General features: G+C 44.8%; 1 protein-coding gene across 2 annotated transcripts in view; it reads right to left on the bottom strand.

Annotated features, from left to right (window-relative positions):
- The window catches only part of GTF2F2 (general transcription factor IIF subunit 2), a 140,519-nt gene extending 125,570 nt beyond the window's left edge, over positions 1 to 14,949 (bottom strand). The window contains exons 1-2 of one of the 2 annotated variants that reach the window (XM_061434545.1): positions 14,670 to 14,949; positions 393 to 466 (exon numbers count right to left, since the gene is read on the bottom strand). In XM_061434545.1, the coding sequence (XP_061290529.1) occupies positions 393 to 466; positions 14,670 to 14,735 (140 nt within the window). In that variant the 5' untranslated portion in view covers positions 14,736 to 14,949. The remainder of the gene's footprint in view (positions 1 to 392; positions 467 to 14,669) is intronic. The other variant, XM_061434544.1, reaches the window with a different exon arrangement.
- Between the last annotated feature and the right edge of the window lie 406 nt (positions 14,950 to 15,355).

The following is a 15,355-nucleotide window of genomic DNA, read 5'->3' as shown; positions in this document are numbered from 1 at the left end:
ATTCCCTACCCTCTTCCAAAGCCTCTATAAATAGGTATGGTGGCACAATGGCAAAATCCTTCTATGGCCAACTCAAGCATACCTCCTCAAAGATGCAGAGGACGGATGAGGGAACTACATACTCTGCTACTTTACTGCCAATAGATTTTAGCAGCAAATTGTACTTGATATTTATACTTGTCATTAGAGGAGTATATGTGTGTGCGCGCATGTGCACACACAAATCCTTACAGGGCACCTAACCAGCTCTTAACAAGCCTTGGTAAGCTCATCATTTCTTATTTTCCAGATAAATTCTCTGTTTGAAAAAGAACTCTAATTACATTTAAAAGTACTTGTAAAATAAATTCAAACAAGTTTCATAAAATGTCAAAAATTCATAAATAACTTACTTGGCAATCCTCAGCTTCCCAACTTCACCTCTTCCAGGGGCTTTAGCCCATTGCTGCGACAAATATTTAGGAACCTAAAACAAAATATAACACTATTAAACTAGGTTTTGGATGCAACAAGCTAACAAATCCTTTTAAGCATAAAGTGATATACTGCTTCGAACAGGACATGGAACAACAGACTGGTTCCAAATAGGAAAAGGAGTACGTCAAGGCTGTATATTGTCACCCTGCTTATTTAACTTATATGCAGAGTACATCATGAGAAACACTGGACTGGAAGAAACATAAGCTGGAATCAAGATTGCTGGGAGAAATATCAATAACCTCAGATATGCAGATGACACCACCCTTATGGCAGAAAGTGAAGAGGAACTAAAAAGCCTCTTGATTAAGGTGAAAGTGGAGAGTGAAAAAGTTGGCTTAAAGCTCAACATTCAGAAAATGAAGATCATGGCATCTGGTCCCATCATTTCATGGGAAATAGATGGGGAAACAGTGGAAACAGTGTCAGACTTTATTTTTCTGGGCTCCAAAATCACTGCAGATGGTGACTGCAGCCATGAAATTAAAAGACACTTACTCCTTGGAAGGAAAGTTATGACCAACCTAGATAACACATTCAAAAGCAGAGACATTACTCTGCCAACAAAGGTTCGTCTAGTCAAGGCTATGTATGGTTTTTCCTGTGGTCATGTATGGATGTGAGAGTTGGACTGTGAAGAAGGCTGAGTGCCGAAGAATTGATGCTTTTGAACTGTGGTGTTGGAGAAGACTCTTGAGAGTCCGTTGGACTGCAAGGAGATCCAACCAGTCCATTCTGAAGGAGATCAGCCCTGGGGTTTCTTTGGAAGGAATGATGCTAAAACTGAAACTCCAGTACTTTGGCCACCTCATGCGAAGAGATGACTCATTGGAAAAGACTCTGATGCTGGGAGGGATTGGGGGCAAGAGGAGAAGGGGATGACAGAGGATGAGATGGCTGGATGGCATCACTGACTCGATGGACATGAGTCTGAGTGAACTCTGGGAGTTGGTGATGGACAGGGAGGCCTGGCGTGCTGCGATTCATGGGGTCGCAAAGAGTTGGACACGACTGAGCGACTGATCTGATCTGATCTGATCTGATTTTCTTTCTGTCTGTCCTAACTGACCACTAAATAGCAAGCTCTGATTATATGTTTTGCACTAAAGAGACATTAAGATCTGTAAGAAATGATTTTAGCTCTCCAAGTGCTTAACACCAACTGAGTTGGTGACACAAAACTAAAACTGGGCATATAGCTTAACAATAACGAAGTGCTAATTTATGTTCCCAAGTCTAATAAAAGTTCAGAGATGAGAAAGGCGGCCAGAAAAGGCTTCTTGGAGAATAACACTGACACGTAATGTAGAGACACTACTGAGCTTAAGATGATTTGAAAAGTCATGTTTTATTATGTATAAGATAACTAATGTGATGAAGGATCTGCTGAAATAAAAAGAAATTATTCAATGTAACAACTAGCATTTATATAACACTACTTTCCTGACACTGTGATATGCACTTTTCAAACATTTATACCTCACATCTATATGAGGCAGGTACTATTCATTATCCCCACTGCACAGACTATGTATTTGGAGTAGCCAGGGATTATAAAATTTAGCCAAGGGTATATAACTGGCAAATGAGGACCCAGGATTCAAATCCAGGCACTCCAGTTCCAATGCCTATGCTTTAACCAATACACTATATTGTGGGTGCAATCAGATATATGCAATCAAAATCTCAAAAGGTTAAGAGCATATAACCTAGTATGGCCACCTGTTATTTCTTCTAAGACATAGTGGAGCTCGGGAATCAGTACATAGTTTAAGATGGCCCTACTCTGGAGGATACGATGCTCCACGTGAAGTATGAAGCGCAACGCCTCACACAGCAAGTGCTCAGTGAGTGTCCGGTGTCAATTTTACTTTCCACAGTAAGTCTGGAATGACAACATGAATGTATAACACAGTCAAAGAGCGCTTCCAAAGCTGCAAAGGGAAAAATCCTATCTAACAAAGTTTCATTTACAAGAAGAACCACATGACTATTAGTTCAACTGCAGTGCTTTGAACTGAGTAAAAATTTAAGAAGACCCTAATGGTATTTGTTCATTCCTCACACTAAAATAAACCGAACAACTACTGTGTTAAAAACATGCCAGAAGCCTGGAAGAGACGTAGGGGAAGGGAGCCCATGGTGTCAGGCGCCATGCTATCCATTTTACACCCACAATCCCACTTAATCCTCCCAATCACCCCGCAAAACTGCACCGCTCTCCTCATTCTATAGACGACAAAACCAAGGCTCAGAGGACTGAAATGACATGGTTAGCTACTACTAGTCAAAGACTCCAGACTGGTCAAATGCTCTCTTTGCTACACCATCCTTTACATCCTCTAAAGGAAAAGGAGTTTTGAAGATTCCACATCTTAAAGTTTCAACTATACTGCGCTCCACTATTCATGCAAGCTTACAGGATTTGGCAAATTTCTTATGATAACTGTACCTACCTATTAGGTCTGCTTTGATTACAGATGAGAAGAAAACCCACTGAGGCATACAGAAGATTTACTGGCAAAAGTAACTAAATATTCCAGAAGGAGTGTTAAAGTGGCCTGATTAAGGGCTCAAATACCGTCACCAGGACTCTCACCATCTCTCAGCTCTTCTCCTCATCACACTCACTCACTTCTTTGACAGCCTTCCCCTCTATGTAGCATGACGGCTGAAGCCACTCCTGAAGAAGAAGAGTTCTTCCCCAAATCCCCAGCAAAATCGTTTTTCTCTTGTGGCTCTGACCAGGTCACGGGTCCTTCATCTGGCCTGTTACTGAGCCAGAGATGAGATCCCTGCACCACCAGCCTGAGCCAGTGACACCTTTGGGGAGGGATAGTCAACACCTTAGAATCACCAGACTGAAAAGGCAGAGCGGTGGTGCCCAAAAGGAAACTCAAGGTACTGTCACGGTGAGTCAAGAAGCAACTGTCAACATTCCCTGTCAGAACTAAATACAAGATGTGAAACCGATCTGGGCAAATACAACCCTGAATCCTCAGACTATGTAAATTATTACATAGTCCTCATGTCCTCAATCTTGAAATCCTGCCTAACAAGTTAGCCTTTGCTTCTGGATTTGTCTGATTTTTAGCCCAAAGAAATCTTCTTGTCAATTACTCTAACACAAAGAGGAAATGGAGTTCTACAGATAGCAGCCTGCTCTAACAATCAATGGCAAGCTATACTCCCTAATAAAGTCCTTAGGGGAAAGATAGTGGCTTTTCTTCATCATATTCCAAGTTTCTGATTCAAATACTGTTAAGACTTTCTCATTATCAAGAACAGTACCCTTTCCATAAACTGTATTTCAAGGAACCCTTCTGACCACCATCTCCTAACTCCCTGGCCATCTCCTCAGTACTTCGGCTCCAACAATTCTTCCCTCCTTCACATCACTGACTTTGTCCCTGTCTGCTTATGTCTTCCCTTCTCTCTGAAATGGAACTACATTTCACAGCCCATCATTATAATCATTCTCTTGTCCCCAACTCCCTCCATCATACTGGCCTGGCAGAATCTAACCCTGACTAAAGCCAAGTGATACTAGTAATATTGCTTATCTTATTAATTAATCTATGTATTGTTTTATTTGATTGTTATTCCTCCTCCACACTTGCACCTGAGCATCTGAAGAAAGACAACCATGCTAAATGGTATCTCCTGAAATCCTTGGCGACTAACATCAAGTAAGCCCTTCAATATGCTGGGCGATTTAACTCCCTCTCCCTGGTCAACAGTCACCTGCAGCGGGAAAGCCACTGCAGGCAGGCCGCACATTCACGTCACTCCTCAACCCTGTAACACGTCTTGCCCCCTCTTCCTTCCAAGATGATAACCCGACTTCCTCTTCCACTGAACCATCTGAAAGCTTCTAAGTCTACCACTTAGCCACAGGGGAGCCTTCTACTCTGCTCTCCCCTCTTAAAAGATGAACTGTGGCCGCTCCCTCCACATGCGCACTGAATTTTTGCCTGTAGTCTAGCCTAGGATGTCTTTCCTTCAGTGCTACCCTTTCTCCCCTCCAGTCCTTTCTTTATTCTCCCAACAGAATAACAATGGTGATATGTGTGTGTTAGTGGCTCAGTCAAGTCCAACTCTTTGTGACCCCAAGCCCACCAGACTACTCTGTCCGTGGGATTCTCCAGGCAAGAATACTGGAGTGGGCTGCCATTCTCTTCTCCAGGGGATCTTCCTGACCCAGGGGACTGAACCCAGGTCTCCTGCATTGCAGGCCAGACTCTTTACCCTCTGAGCCACCAGGGAAGTCCAAAGTGAAAGTGTCAGCTGCTCAGCAGTGTCCGACTCTTTGCAATCCCATGGACTATACGTGGCTTTCCAAGCTTCTCTGACCATGGAATTCTCCAAGAAAGAACACTGGGGTGGGTAGCCATTCCCTTCTCCTGGAAAATCTTCCTGACCCAGGGATCGAACCTAAACCTCCTGCACTGCAGGCAGATTCTCTACTGTCTGAGCCACCAGGGAACAGAGAGCTTACCAACCGTGGCAGAAGACTCTAAGATGGCCTCAATGACCCCCACCCGCTGATACTTGCACCCTGGTGTAACACCCTGCCTGCATCCGCCCAACTAAGCCACGCCAGGAAACTCCTGAGCCACAGAAACTAAGATATCAAAAGTGCGTGCTATTTTACGCTACTATGCCTGTGGTGATATGTTATATAGCAATAGATAACAAACACGTTAAGTGACATTTAATATATTTAAATGTTTTAAATAAATTAACCATTTAATTCTCACACAATCTGTTTATTTTTTCCATTTTACAAGTGAGGAAACTGAGGCACGGGGAAGTGAGCAAATGGACTCTCGGTCACACCCCTGGAAAGGGCAGGCTCCTTCATCCTTCCCACCCGCTGTCCAGTGTCTCTGCATCTCTCCACCGCAAGGCTCTGAGTGAGCTGTCTCTGCTGGCTGACCACAGTTCCTTCTCTGCTGCTGTGTTCTGCTCTAACAGGCTCTCCCCTCCACCACTCCACTAACACGGCTGCCTGTGCTTAAAAAGCTCTCCGCAATGTCAAGCCAACGTTCAGTCCTCATCTTGCAGACCTATCAGATTATCTGAGACTTAATTGTCTCCTCCTCCTCCAAACGCTTTCTTCACTTGGCGTCAGGTCACCACAGTTTCTCGTGATTTTCCTCCCACTTCTCCACACTCTCCTTTTTCGGTCTCCACATACCTAGATTCTCATCTTCCTGACCTTTTAACCTGAGAGGGCCCTGATTTCAGTCCTCAAGCCTCTCTTCTCTGTCCACACTCGTTTTTACGTAGCCTCATCCAATCCCAAGGTTTTAAATCCCATCTCTGTAACTACAACTCCCAAATTTACAGCTCTCCCCTAAAGTCCCAAATTATACAACCAGCTGCTTACTCAAACTCTCCATCTGAATATTCAGGAGACATTTCAAACTCAAAATCTCCACTCAAGAACTGATTCTTACTCATGAACCTATTCCTCTGGCAACCTTCCATAATGTAGTAAAAGTCACCTCCATCCTTCCAGGTACTCCGTCTGAAACCATGGATTTACCCTGAATAGCTCCTTTTTCTCACGTTCCACATCCAATCAACTGACATAGCCTGTCAGCAATACCTTCAAATTATATCTGGACTCCATGTCCTTCTCACCAATTCCAGGGCTACCACCCTAATCCAGGCCACCATCATCTCTTGTAGGATTATCATCCGTGTCCACTTTAGTCCCAGTACAGCAGCCAGAGTGACCATATTAAAACAGAAGTCAGATGACACTGTACTGTTCAAAGCCTTTCGGTTTATTTAACAGACATCTACATAATGCTTACTACGTGCCAGATACTTTCCTAAGCACTTTAAAATTTTACCTCACTTGATCCTCATAACAACTTTATTATTATCCCATTTCACACAGAAGCAAGTAGGGCATCAAAAAGTTATCATTCGTCCAAAGTCTCACAATCACCAGTGGTGAAGCCAGGATTCTAACCAGGGCAGTCCGGCTCCACCATCGCCATCCATGCCTCCTCTCTATGGCTACTAGCCTCCCATGGCATTCACTGTAAAATCCTGTAATGTCTCAGATGATACAGTCCACTGAGATCCACAGCCTCACCCCCTACCACTTTCACTCACTCGACTCTAACCACACAGATCTATCAACGTTCCCAGCAGCATCCCACCTGAGGGCCTTTGATTTGCTGTTACTTCTGTCTAGAACGTTCCTCCCCCAAATATGTGAAGGGCATTCAACTCCCTTCAGGTCTCTGCTCAAGGCCCACCTTATCGGTGAGGCCCTTTCCCACCTGATTAAAATAGCATCCTCAGCTACTTTCTGCACTCTTTACCCTGAGTTACTTTTCTTCAGAGCACTCAGCACTTGCTATACACTTTCCTGTTCATTGTCATTCTCCCTCTTCACTAGAATGCAACCTGCACGAGGCAGCTGTTTCGTCCATTTTGCTTACTCTGCTGCTGCTGCTAAGTCACTTCAGTCGTGTCCGACTCTGTGCAACCCCATAGACAGCAGCCCACCAGGCTTCCCCGTCCCTGGGATTCTCCAGGCAAGAATACTAGAGCGGGTTGCCATTTCCTTCTCCAATGCATGAAAGTGGAAAGTGAAAGTGAAGTCGCTCAGTCGTGTCCAACTCTGTGCGACCCCATGGACTGCCACCTACCAGGCTCCTCTGTCCATGGGATTTTCCAGGCAAGAGTACTGGAGTGGGGTGCCACTGCCTTCTCCGTTGCTTACTCTGCCACATCCCTAACAGAAGAACAGACTAGCATGCGGTAGCAATAGAGTTATTATTTTAATGACTGGATACTGTTAAAGAAACATTAGCTACTGTTAATGTAATGACAATGATGGTGTTATCAGAATAAATCCAGGCTATGGAATTAAACTTTAATAAATCTCATTGCATTATCAAAGGGAAACCTATTCCAGAGATCTACCTTAAAATAAGGGGGAGAAGGGGAAAACACCCGTAGAGTGAAACATTTTCCAGCCTGCCATTGTCCCCTTATTGCTGGTTCCCTGACACACTGCTAAGGTAAAGGGAAGACAAGAATGTTTCAGAGCTCCTGTTGAGACCACAGTTCTTCAATACATAACCAGGTCAGAAGACCCTGTGGTCAAACTGCCTGAGACCACAATTCAGGCCATCAAACAAGACAACAGTTCTAAGTGAAGTAACTACGTATTATAAAATAAATTTAAGAATCATATTCAGTACAATAATTGAATCTAATACAAGCAACTGGCCAACTTAAAAAAAAGATTATGTGCCTGAAGTTAATTGATAAAAACAAGTCTGGAACTCATACTGCATTGTCATCATTATTAAAATAAAACGGAAAGTTCCTAAGGTAAGCCTACTAGCTTATTTAATTCAAAAGGTTGCCAAAATACTATACCCTTGTAAGGAAAACTAGAATACAATGATGACAGTATGTCAATCATATATAACTTTTTATACCAAGAGATTATGGAAATGGGCTTCCCAAAAGCTCCAACGCATTAAGTTGGGAAGAGGCCTTCGCTGGTGGTCCAGCGGTTAGGAGTTCACCTTGCAATGCAGGGGACACTAGTTCAATCCCTGGTCCAGGAAGATCCCACATGCCCCAGGGCAACGAAGCCAGCGAATGCAGCTACCAAAGGCCATCAGCCCTACAGCCCAGGCTCTGCAACCAAAGAAGCCACTGCAGTGAGAAGCCCGGGCACCACCACCAGAGAAATCCTGCAGACAGCGGCGAAGACCCAGCACAGCCAAAAATAAATAAACAAATATTTAAAGAAAAAAAAGGGGGAAGGAAACGGAAAAAATAATGGTACATATGGTTCCCAGGCTCCACAATTTTTTTGGACAGCTGATATTTTTAATTAAAACATTACATTCTATCTTTAAGTAAAGCTGTATATTTAAGGTGTACAACATGGTTTTATATGCACATGAAACAATTAAGCCAGTCAAGCTAATTAACATATTATCTCTTCACATAATTACCTTTGTTTCTAGATGAGGACATCTGAATTCTATTCTGAGTAAATTTCCCCCAAACACTCCTGTCAACTTGTCACTTGTGAGATAGCTGTGTTGTTTCCACTGTCTCCACATTCATTAAAGAAAGGCAGATGGAGACAAGAAAACAGGTACAAGAGGGGATGTTTTCTCAGATTTCCCAAGACCAGGGAGAGTGACAGCCAATGACTCACTTCAGCATTATTTTCTCAGAGAAATTCCCTTGACCTCCAGACTATGTTCCTTTGTTATTCACACTCACAAAACAGTATTTCTTTCTTCAGTAACCTTATCTATCTGTGTGTAACTGTTTTCATTAGGACCAGTATTGCCTGAGGTCTGTGTCCGGGAGCGCACTAGACTCTAGTTTACAGAGTATGGACCCTGTCCATTCTTGCTCACGGTAACGTACTCAGAGCCTAGAACAAATGACTGGTGGTCACTGAAAGCTTGTGGAAGAAACCCATCCGCCCGCGCACTCACTCAAGCTACAGAGTAAGGGCAACTGCGCCTTTGAAGCCAAGGGGCCAAGGTGGCGTATACAGAGCTTGCTCCCTAAGCTTGTTTGCCAGCTTTGCTTCATCTAGTTCCCCAACAACTAGCCTCCAAAGCCATGCTGCTCCCAGAGTATACAAGCAAATTAAGAGCGCTGTGTGGACACTGGCGCGGCACCCATTTCTCCATTGAGGAGTGAAGGCCTATCCCCCGAGCCGCTGGGAGTGTGGCCACAGACAGCCCGCAGTTCTTAGCTCTCTTTGGAAGTGCTTCCACTGAAGAGTTGACCAAGATCACACACTCCTCCTGGACCAAACCACCCTGTGCCCAATCCTGCGTAAATCCTTTCCTTCCACAGGGGATGATCCCAACAGCACTGCGTAACAAACCCCTGCATGCTCATCACCTCAGAACCAGCTTCCCTGGGAATCCAACATACATCAGGCAGCTTTTACTCACACGTTGTCTTGAAGGTCAATGCATTGAGCTGACAAGACCCAAGGCCATAAAAACAAATTCCCCACCCCCTCACTTCTGTTCTCCAGGGAGAAGACTCATTAAAGAGACCCAAGTGGTGGGGGGAAAGCACATTTCCTATTCCTGGCATAAGCTTTGTAGCCATACAGACCTAAATTTGAATCACTGTTCCATGCTTAGGCAGGATAATTAACCTCCCTAAGCCTCAATTTTACCATCTGAAAAATATAGATAATTAGTACCTACTTCACAGGTTTGCTTTGTGAAATACTTGGCATATTATAAGTTTCTTTTTCTCCTGCAAGGCTTTGGGGTATCACCCATTCCAGTTTCATCTCTCCCTGGGAGATAGCTTTCACTCTGGCTGCCAATGTCCAACTGCTTATTTGTCTGTGAAAAAAGAAATGCTAAGCTTGATGGCTTTTGAGGTGTTGAATGAAAGTGAAAGTCACTCAGTCGTGTCCGACTTTTTGTGACCCCATGGACTATACAGTCCATGGAACTCTCCAGGCCAGAATACTGGAGTGGGTAGCCTTTCCCTTCTCCAGTGAATCTTCTCAACCCAGAGATCGAACCCAGGTCTCCAGCATTGCAGGCAGATTCTTTACCAGCTGAGCACCAAGGGAAGCCCAATACTGGAGTGGGTAGTCTATCCCCTCTGCAGTGGATCTTCCCGATCCAGGAATCCAACTGGGGTCTCCTGCATTGCAGGTGGATTCTTTACCAACTGAGCTACTGAATGGAGGACCCAACATTCACAGAGGATGAGGTCCGTCCCTTCGGTCCTGATTCTCTCCTCCAACAAACATCAATCAAAATGCTTATAGGAGGAAGGCTGATGGGACCCGAAACACATCTTTATGCTGGCCAGAAAGTTGCTGGGCGAACCTACCACAATGCTTGTCAATACCTCCACTTGTCCATTTCCTCTAAGAAAGAGTTTTCTTATCATTCAAGCTCTGATAGGATATTCATTTCTTACAAAAACCCCACCACTCCTAAAAACGCTGTGAGCTTTATCTCCTCTTCTTCCCCATCAGGTACCCTTACCATCCAGGCAACCATAACTAGAGAAGATGACTTTTCCAGAAGTCTAAATGTTGGAAGTGAAACAATAGAACTATGCTACGATGTTCTTAAATATCACTTTTAGACCGTGATCTGGTGTCCAGTGTGCAACAGCAGTCCTGTGACCGGCTGGCAACCTGACAGTGGCAAAGACTGAGCAGCAGGAACCGGGTGATGCCCACTACAAGGGGTGAGCTCCCGGACCAGGGGAAACTGTAGTTGTTTATGTTTTTTTGAGCAGGCGATATCTATTGTAAAGTTAAATTCAGTCACATCTATTATCTATCAAAACTTATTTAGATCATCATTCTCTTGTAGATTTAAGGTATTCAGAACTCCAGAAATGGCCTTTGTCTTGCTGTATCTCACTGTCTGCTGACCCCAGGTTAGGCAAAGCACGAGCGGGGAAGCTGGATGAAGATGTGAGGCACCGTAGGGACCTAGGGACCACAGACGGTCTTTATTTGCAGCAGCAACGTGGACATGCTTTATTTTCTAATGGCTGACAGAGCAGCAGCAACTGCCCGACTGCCCGACTCAACTAGACTCACCTCGACTACAGGAGCTTTTCAGGTGGTGCTTACATAGACCACACCACGACACGCGTGTGCAGTGCCACAGATGATCCCAGCTGTAGGATGTGAGTGGAATGGGGCGAGAGCGCCTGACCACCATCACCTGGCCAACTGCTCTCTCCCTACAGCATTCCACTGGTCAGAACAGATACAGGCAGTGGACATTCTGGTACACAATCTTCCACTCTATTTGCCTTTTCCTGAACACTCACCAGCCCTGCTCAGAACATTTTTCCCCCCTAACTAATCAACTCCATAGGCTCTTCTTAAATGTCAGCTTCCCCATGAAGTCTTCCCTGATTCCACCAGATAACTTTTTTACTGCTTAAAACTCTGAGAGATCTTCTATAACTTAAAGTATTTATCCTTTTCCTTACTTTTCTAGTGATGAAATTAATAATGAACAAATTATGAGCAAAAATGGCCCATAAACTCGCGATACTCTAGGAACTCACATATTTTGCAACAAATAATCCTCAAAGAGCAGAACTCAAGGCATGATTTATAATAATTATGAATGTATACCAAAAAGATTTAAAATTGCATGCGGTTCTATTCAAATTCTAATTTGAACAGAAAAATTCTAATTTGAACTATCATTAGTAAGACTCCTTTTTAAAGCGATAAAATGTATTCAAATGGCCATATAAGAGAGAACACCAGAATTTCTTAACTTTAGTTTAGATTTGTAACTTTCTCTCACATCATCATTTAGTCAGTCACGGCATCCTGACAACTTTTGCCGAAAAAGTTTCCTAACTCCTGAGACTTCACTATCAAATGTCTAGGATCCTGTGATAATTTTCTAATTTTGACTCTGGTTATCTTCTCTTCAAGCTTTTTTTTCCCCCCCTAAAAGAATCATTTGTAGCCCTGCCTTACTCAAAACCCTTCAAGACTCTCCTCATTTCCTGTAGACTAGAGTTAAAACCGGAGAAGGCAATGGCACCCCACTCCAGTACTCTTGCCTGGAAAATCCCGTGGATGGAGGAGCCTGGAGGGCTGCAGTCCATGGGGTCGCTAAGAGTTGGGTACGACTGAGCAACTTCACTTTCACTTTTCACTTTCATGCATTGGAGAAGGAAATGGCAACCCACTCCAGTGTTCTTGCCTGGAGAATCCCAGGGACGAGGGAGCCTGGTGGGCTGCCGTCTATGGGGTCGCACAGAGTCGGACACAACTAAGCGACTTAGCAGCAGCAGAGTTAAAACATTCCCATTTCACAACGTGACAATGTCATATGGTTCCAATCCACTACTCCAGACATGATGTCCTCTTTGTTTTCCAGCCCACACCACATTACTGTGCATTTTCACTCCTGCATTTCAGAACCACTCTCCATGGTATGCTACGGAGATACTATGGGCCCCCCATCCAAACCTCTGTAAGGCAAACAACATGTATTGAGCATCTATTGCACTCCAAGCACAAACACATCACCTCAAACTCTCGTCATCTTTTCAAGCTCTTTCCATCTGCAATGGAGATCTCCCTAATGATATCTCTCCATTTAGCATGCAAGAGGAGAGAGATACTTGGTTACTCCATCATTTTAAATCACACTGATATCACTGTGATAAGTCAAATCAGTGCCAGAGATTAAGGCTAGGGTTGAAGAATAAGAGTTCATTTATTCATTCATGCATACATCACATTATCTGAGCTATTTACCTTACGCAAAACACAGTTCTGGGTGTGACAGGCAAGACGCCTACTCTCGTAAAATATGACTGTGCGTGTGCTTTGGAGAATGTTAATACAGGTTCAACATGCTAGTGAATAATCATAAGGGCAGGAGCAGGGGACTACAGAAGTTGAGATGGTTGGATGGCATCACCGACTCAATGGACATGAGTTTGAGTAAGCTCCGGGAGTCGGTGATGGACAAGGAAGCCTGGTGTGCTGCAGTCCATGGGGTCGCAGAGTCAGACACAATTGAGCTACTGAACTGAACTGAATCATAAGGGAGCTACATCAGAGAGGAAGACTGGAAGGGCCTCTCAGATTTAACTGATAAAAACTCAGACATGTGATAAAAGCTTTCCAAAAATCTAACAAATAAAGGTCTCTATGTTTTACTTGAGTTTTCAAGACTATCATAATCACATTTTGAATATACACATGTCTTATGAAAACTGCCTAAGAAACAACAGTCCCAATATGAAAAAGTAAGGCATAAACAGTGTACTCACTAAGTGAAGAAGTGAAAGTTGCTCAGTTGTGTCTTACTCTTTGCGACCCCTTGGACTATAGGGTCCATGGAATTCTCTAGGCCAGAATACTGGAGTGGGTAGCCTTTCCCTTCTCCAGGGCATCTTCCCAACCCAGGGATCAAACCTAGGTCTCCCACATTGCAAGTGGATTCCTTACCAGCTGAGCTACAAGGGAAGCCCAATAAGTACTTACTAAGGGTTAATCAAAATGCTGACTTTACAAAAAAAAAAAAAAAAAATTACTGACAGTTTCACCTGAGTCCCAGTCGAGCTCTAAAAGAACACTCCAGTCCACAGTCTCTCCTTCCCTGAGTTCAGAGCACTCTCAGCTCTCCTGGGAATTCCATAAGAGCCATCAACCTAAAAGAACACTTTACGAGTGAAAGTTAAGTCACTTAGTCCTGTCCAACTCTTTGGGACCCCATGGACTGTAACCTATCAGGCTCCTCTGAATGGGATTTTCCAGGCAAGGATACGGGAGTGGGTTGCCATTCCCTTCTCCAGGGGATCTTCCCCACCCAGGGATCGAACCTAGGTCTCCTGAACTGCAGGCAGATGCTTTACCATCTGAGCCACCAGGGTACTCAGAGACCAGTTCTACTTTCTGGCTCAGGAAACTACCCAGAAAGCAAACGCTCAACTTTCTTACAGAGATTGATGACTGAAATCAGTTTCAGCAAGTGGAGATGAAGAAAGTCTTCAGTCTGGGGTAAAATGCTCAACCCAGGGGGCCATCAAGACAGGAGCCCAGAAAAACCAGGTCGTGGGATAAGGAGATCCATTCCAGGCACGTTCAGACTCTTAGTTGGCTAAAACACACTGGGTGTCCCTGAACTAACGTCCTCGTCTGCAAACAAGCCTACCAACCAACCCTGCCTCTCGAGGTAAGCGAAGTTCTAACGAGAAAGCCCTAATGAGCTTTAAAAGGCGCAGAAAGTGGGACGGTCTCAAGTCACTTGTGTGTGTGTGTGGGTGTGACAGATGGTCTCAAGTCACACGTGTGTGTGTGTGTGTGTGTGTGTGTATGTTAGTTGCTCAGTTGTGTCCGACTCTTTGCAACCCCACAGACTGCAGCCCACCAGGCCCCTCTGTCCATGGGGTTCTCCAGGCAAGAACACCGGAGTGGGTTGCCATTTCCTTCTCCAAAAAGAACCATTTAGAAAGAAAGAAAGTGAAGTCGCTCAGTCGTGTCCGACCCTTTGAGACCTCATGGACTGTAGCCCACCAGGTTCCTCCGTCCATGGAATTTCCCAGCCAAGTACTGGAGTGGGTTGCCAGTTCCTTCTCCTCTCAAGTCACTTAAACTACTTTAAAAGGAGCGCAAGCGGGAGCCACGCAAACCTTACCTTGACCAGCCACACTCCGGTGTTCTGTTTGGCGCCAGTCAGGTCGAGTTCTCCGCGCTCGGCCATGGGTCCGTCGCCGGCGGAGACCTGCGGACTTAGAGCAGCGGCCCGGGGAGCTGGTGACTGCGGGACGAGGGAGCGAAGCACACGGTGAACCCTGGCCGGAGGTTGACTGTGAAGAGCCCGCGGTCCAACTTCCGGGATGCCGGGAGCCCGGGGAAAGACGAACACACGCCGCCGGCAGCGGGGAACCGCGCCTGCGCTCTGCGGCCGTTACTACGGCGCGCTACTGAGGACAAACTTCATCAGCGGGCAACTTCTTGAGTGGGCGTGGCTAGTTCCAGGGGCTGTGTCTGAGTAATTAAAACCGAGGTTGGGATGGGCGCAAACATCAGCAGTACATATAAAGACCAGGTCAGAGTAACAGAACAAAGTGTCAAAATAGAAAAACGGGGTTTAAAGAGACAAAGGCTGTCAGTGTATGTCCAATCCTGGCCAAGGAGAGAAAGACAGCATTTGGAGGACAGGTAGGAGAAATAAATAAAATGAATTAGCAGAGTGGTCTTTATTGAAAGGCTACCCTGAGCACCTTCAATTAAACGAGTAGGGCGCACCCCTTTAAGAGACTCCAAAACCCAGAGCCCTTTGTTTTTTGTTTGCTATTGTTTTTAATTTATTTTTAATTG

The sequence above is a fragment of the Bos javanicus genome, chromosome 12, assembly GCF_032452875.1.
Source record: "Bos javanicus breed banteng chromosome 12, ARS-OSU_banteng_1.0, whole genome shotgun sequence".
Taxonomy (NCBI): Eukaryota; Metazoa; Chordata; class Mammalia; order Artiodactyla; family Bovidae; genus Bos; species Bos javanicus.
This window is presented reverse-complemented; position numbering and strand designations above follow the sequence as displayed.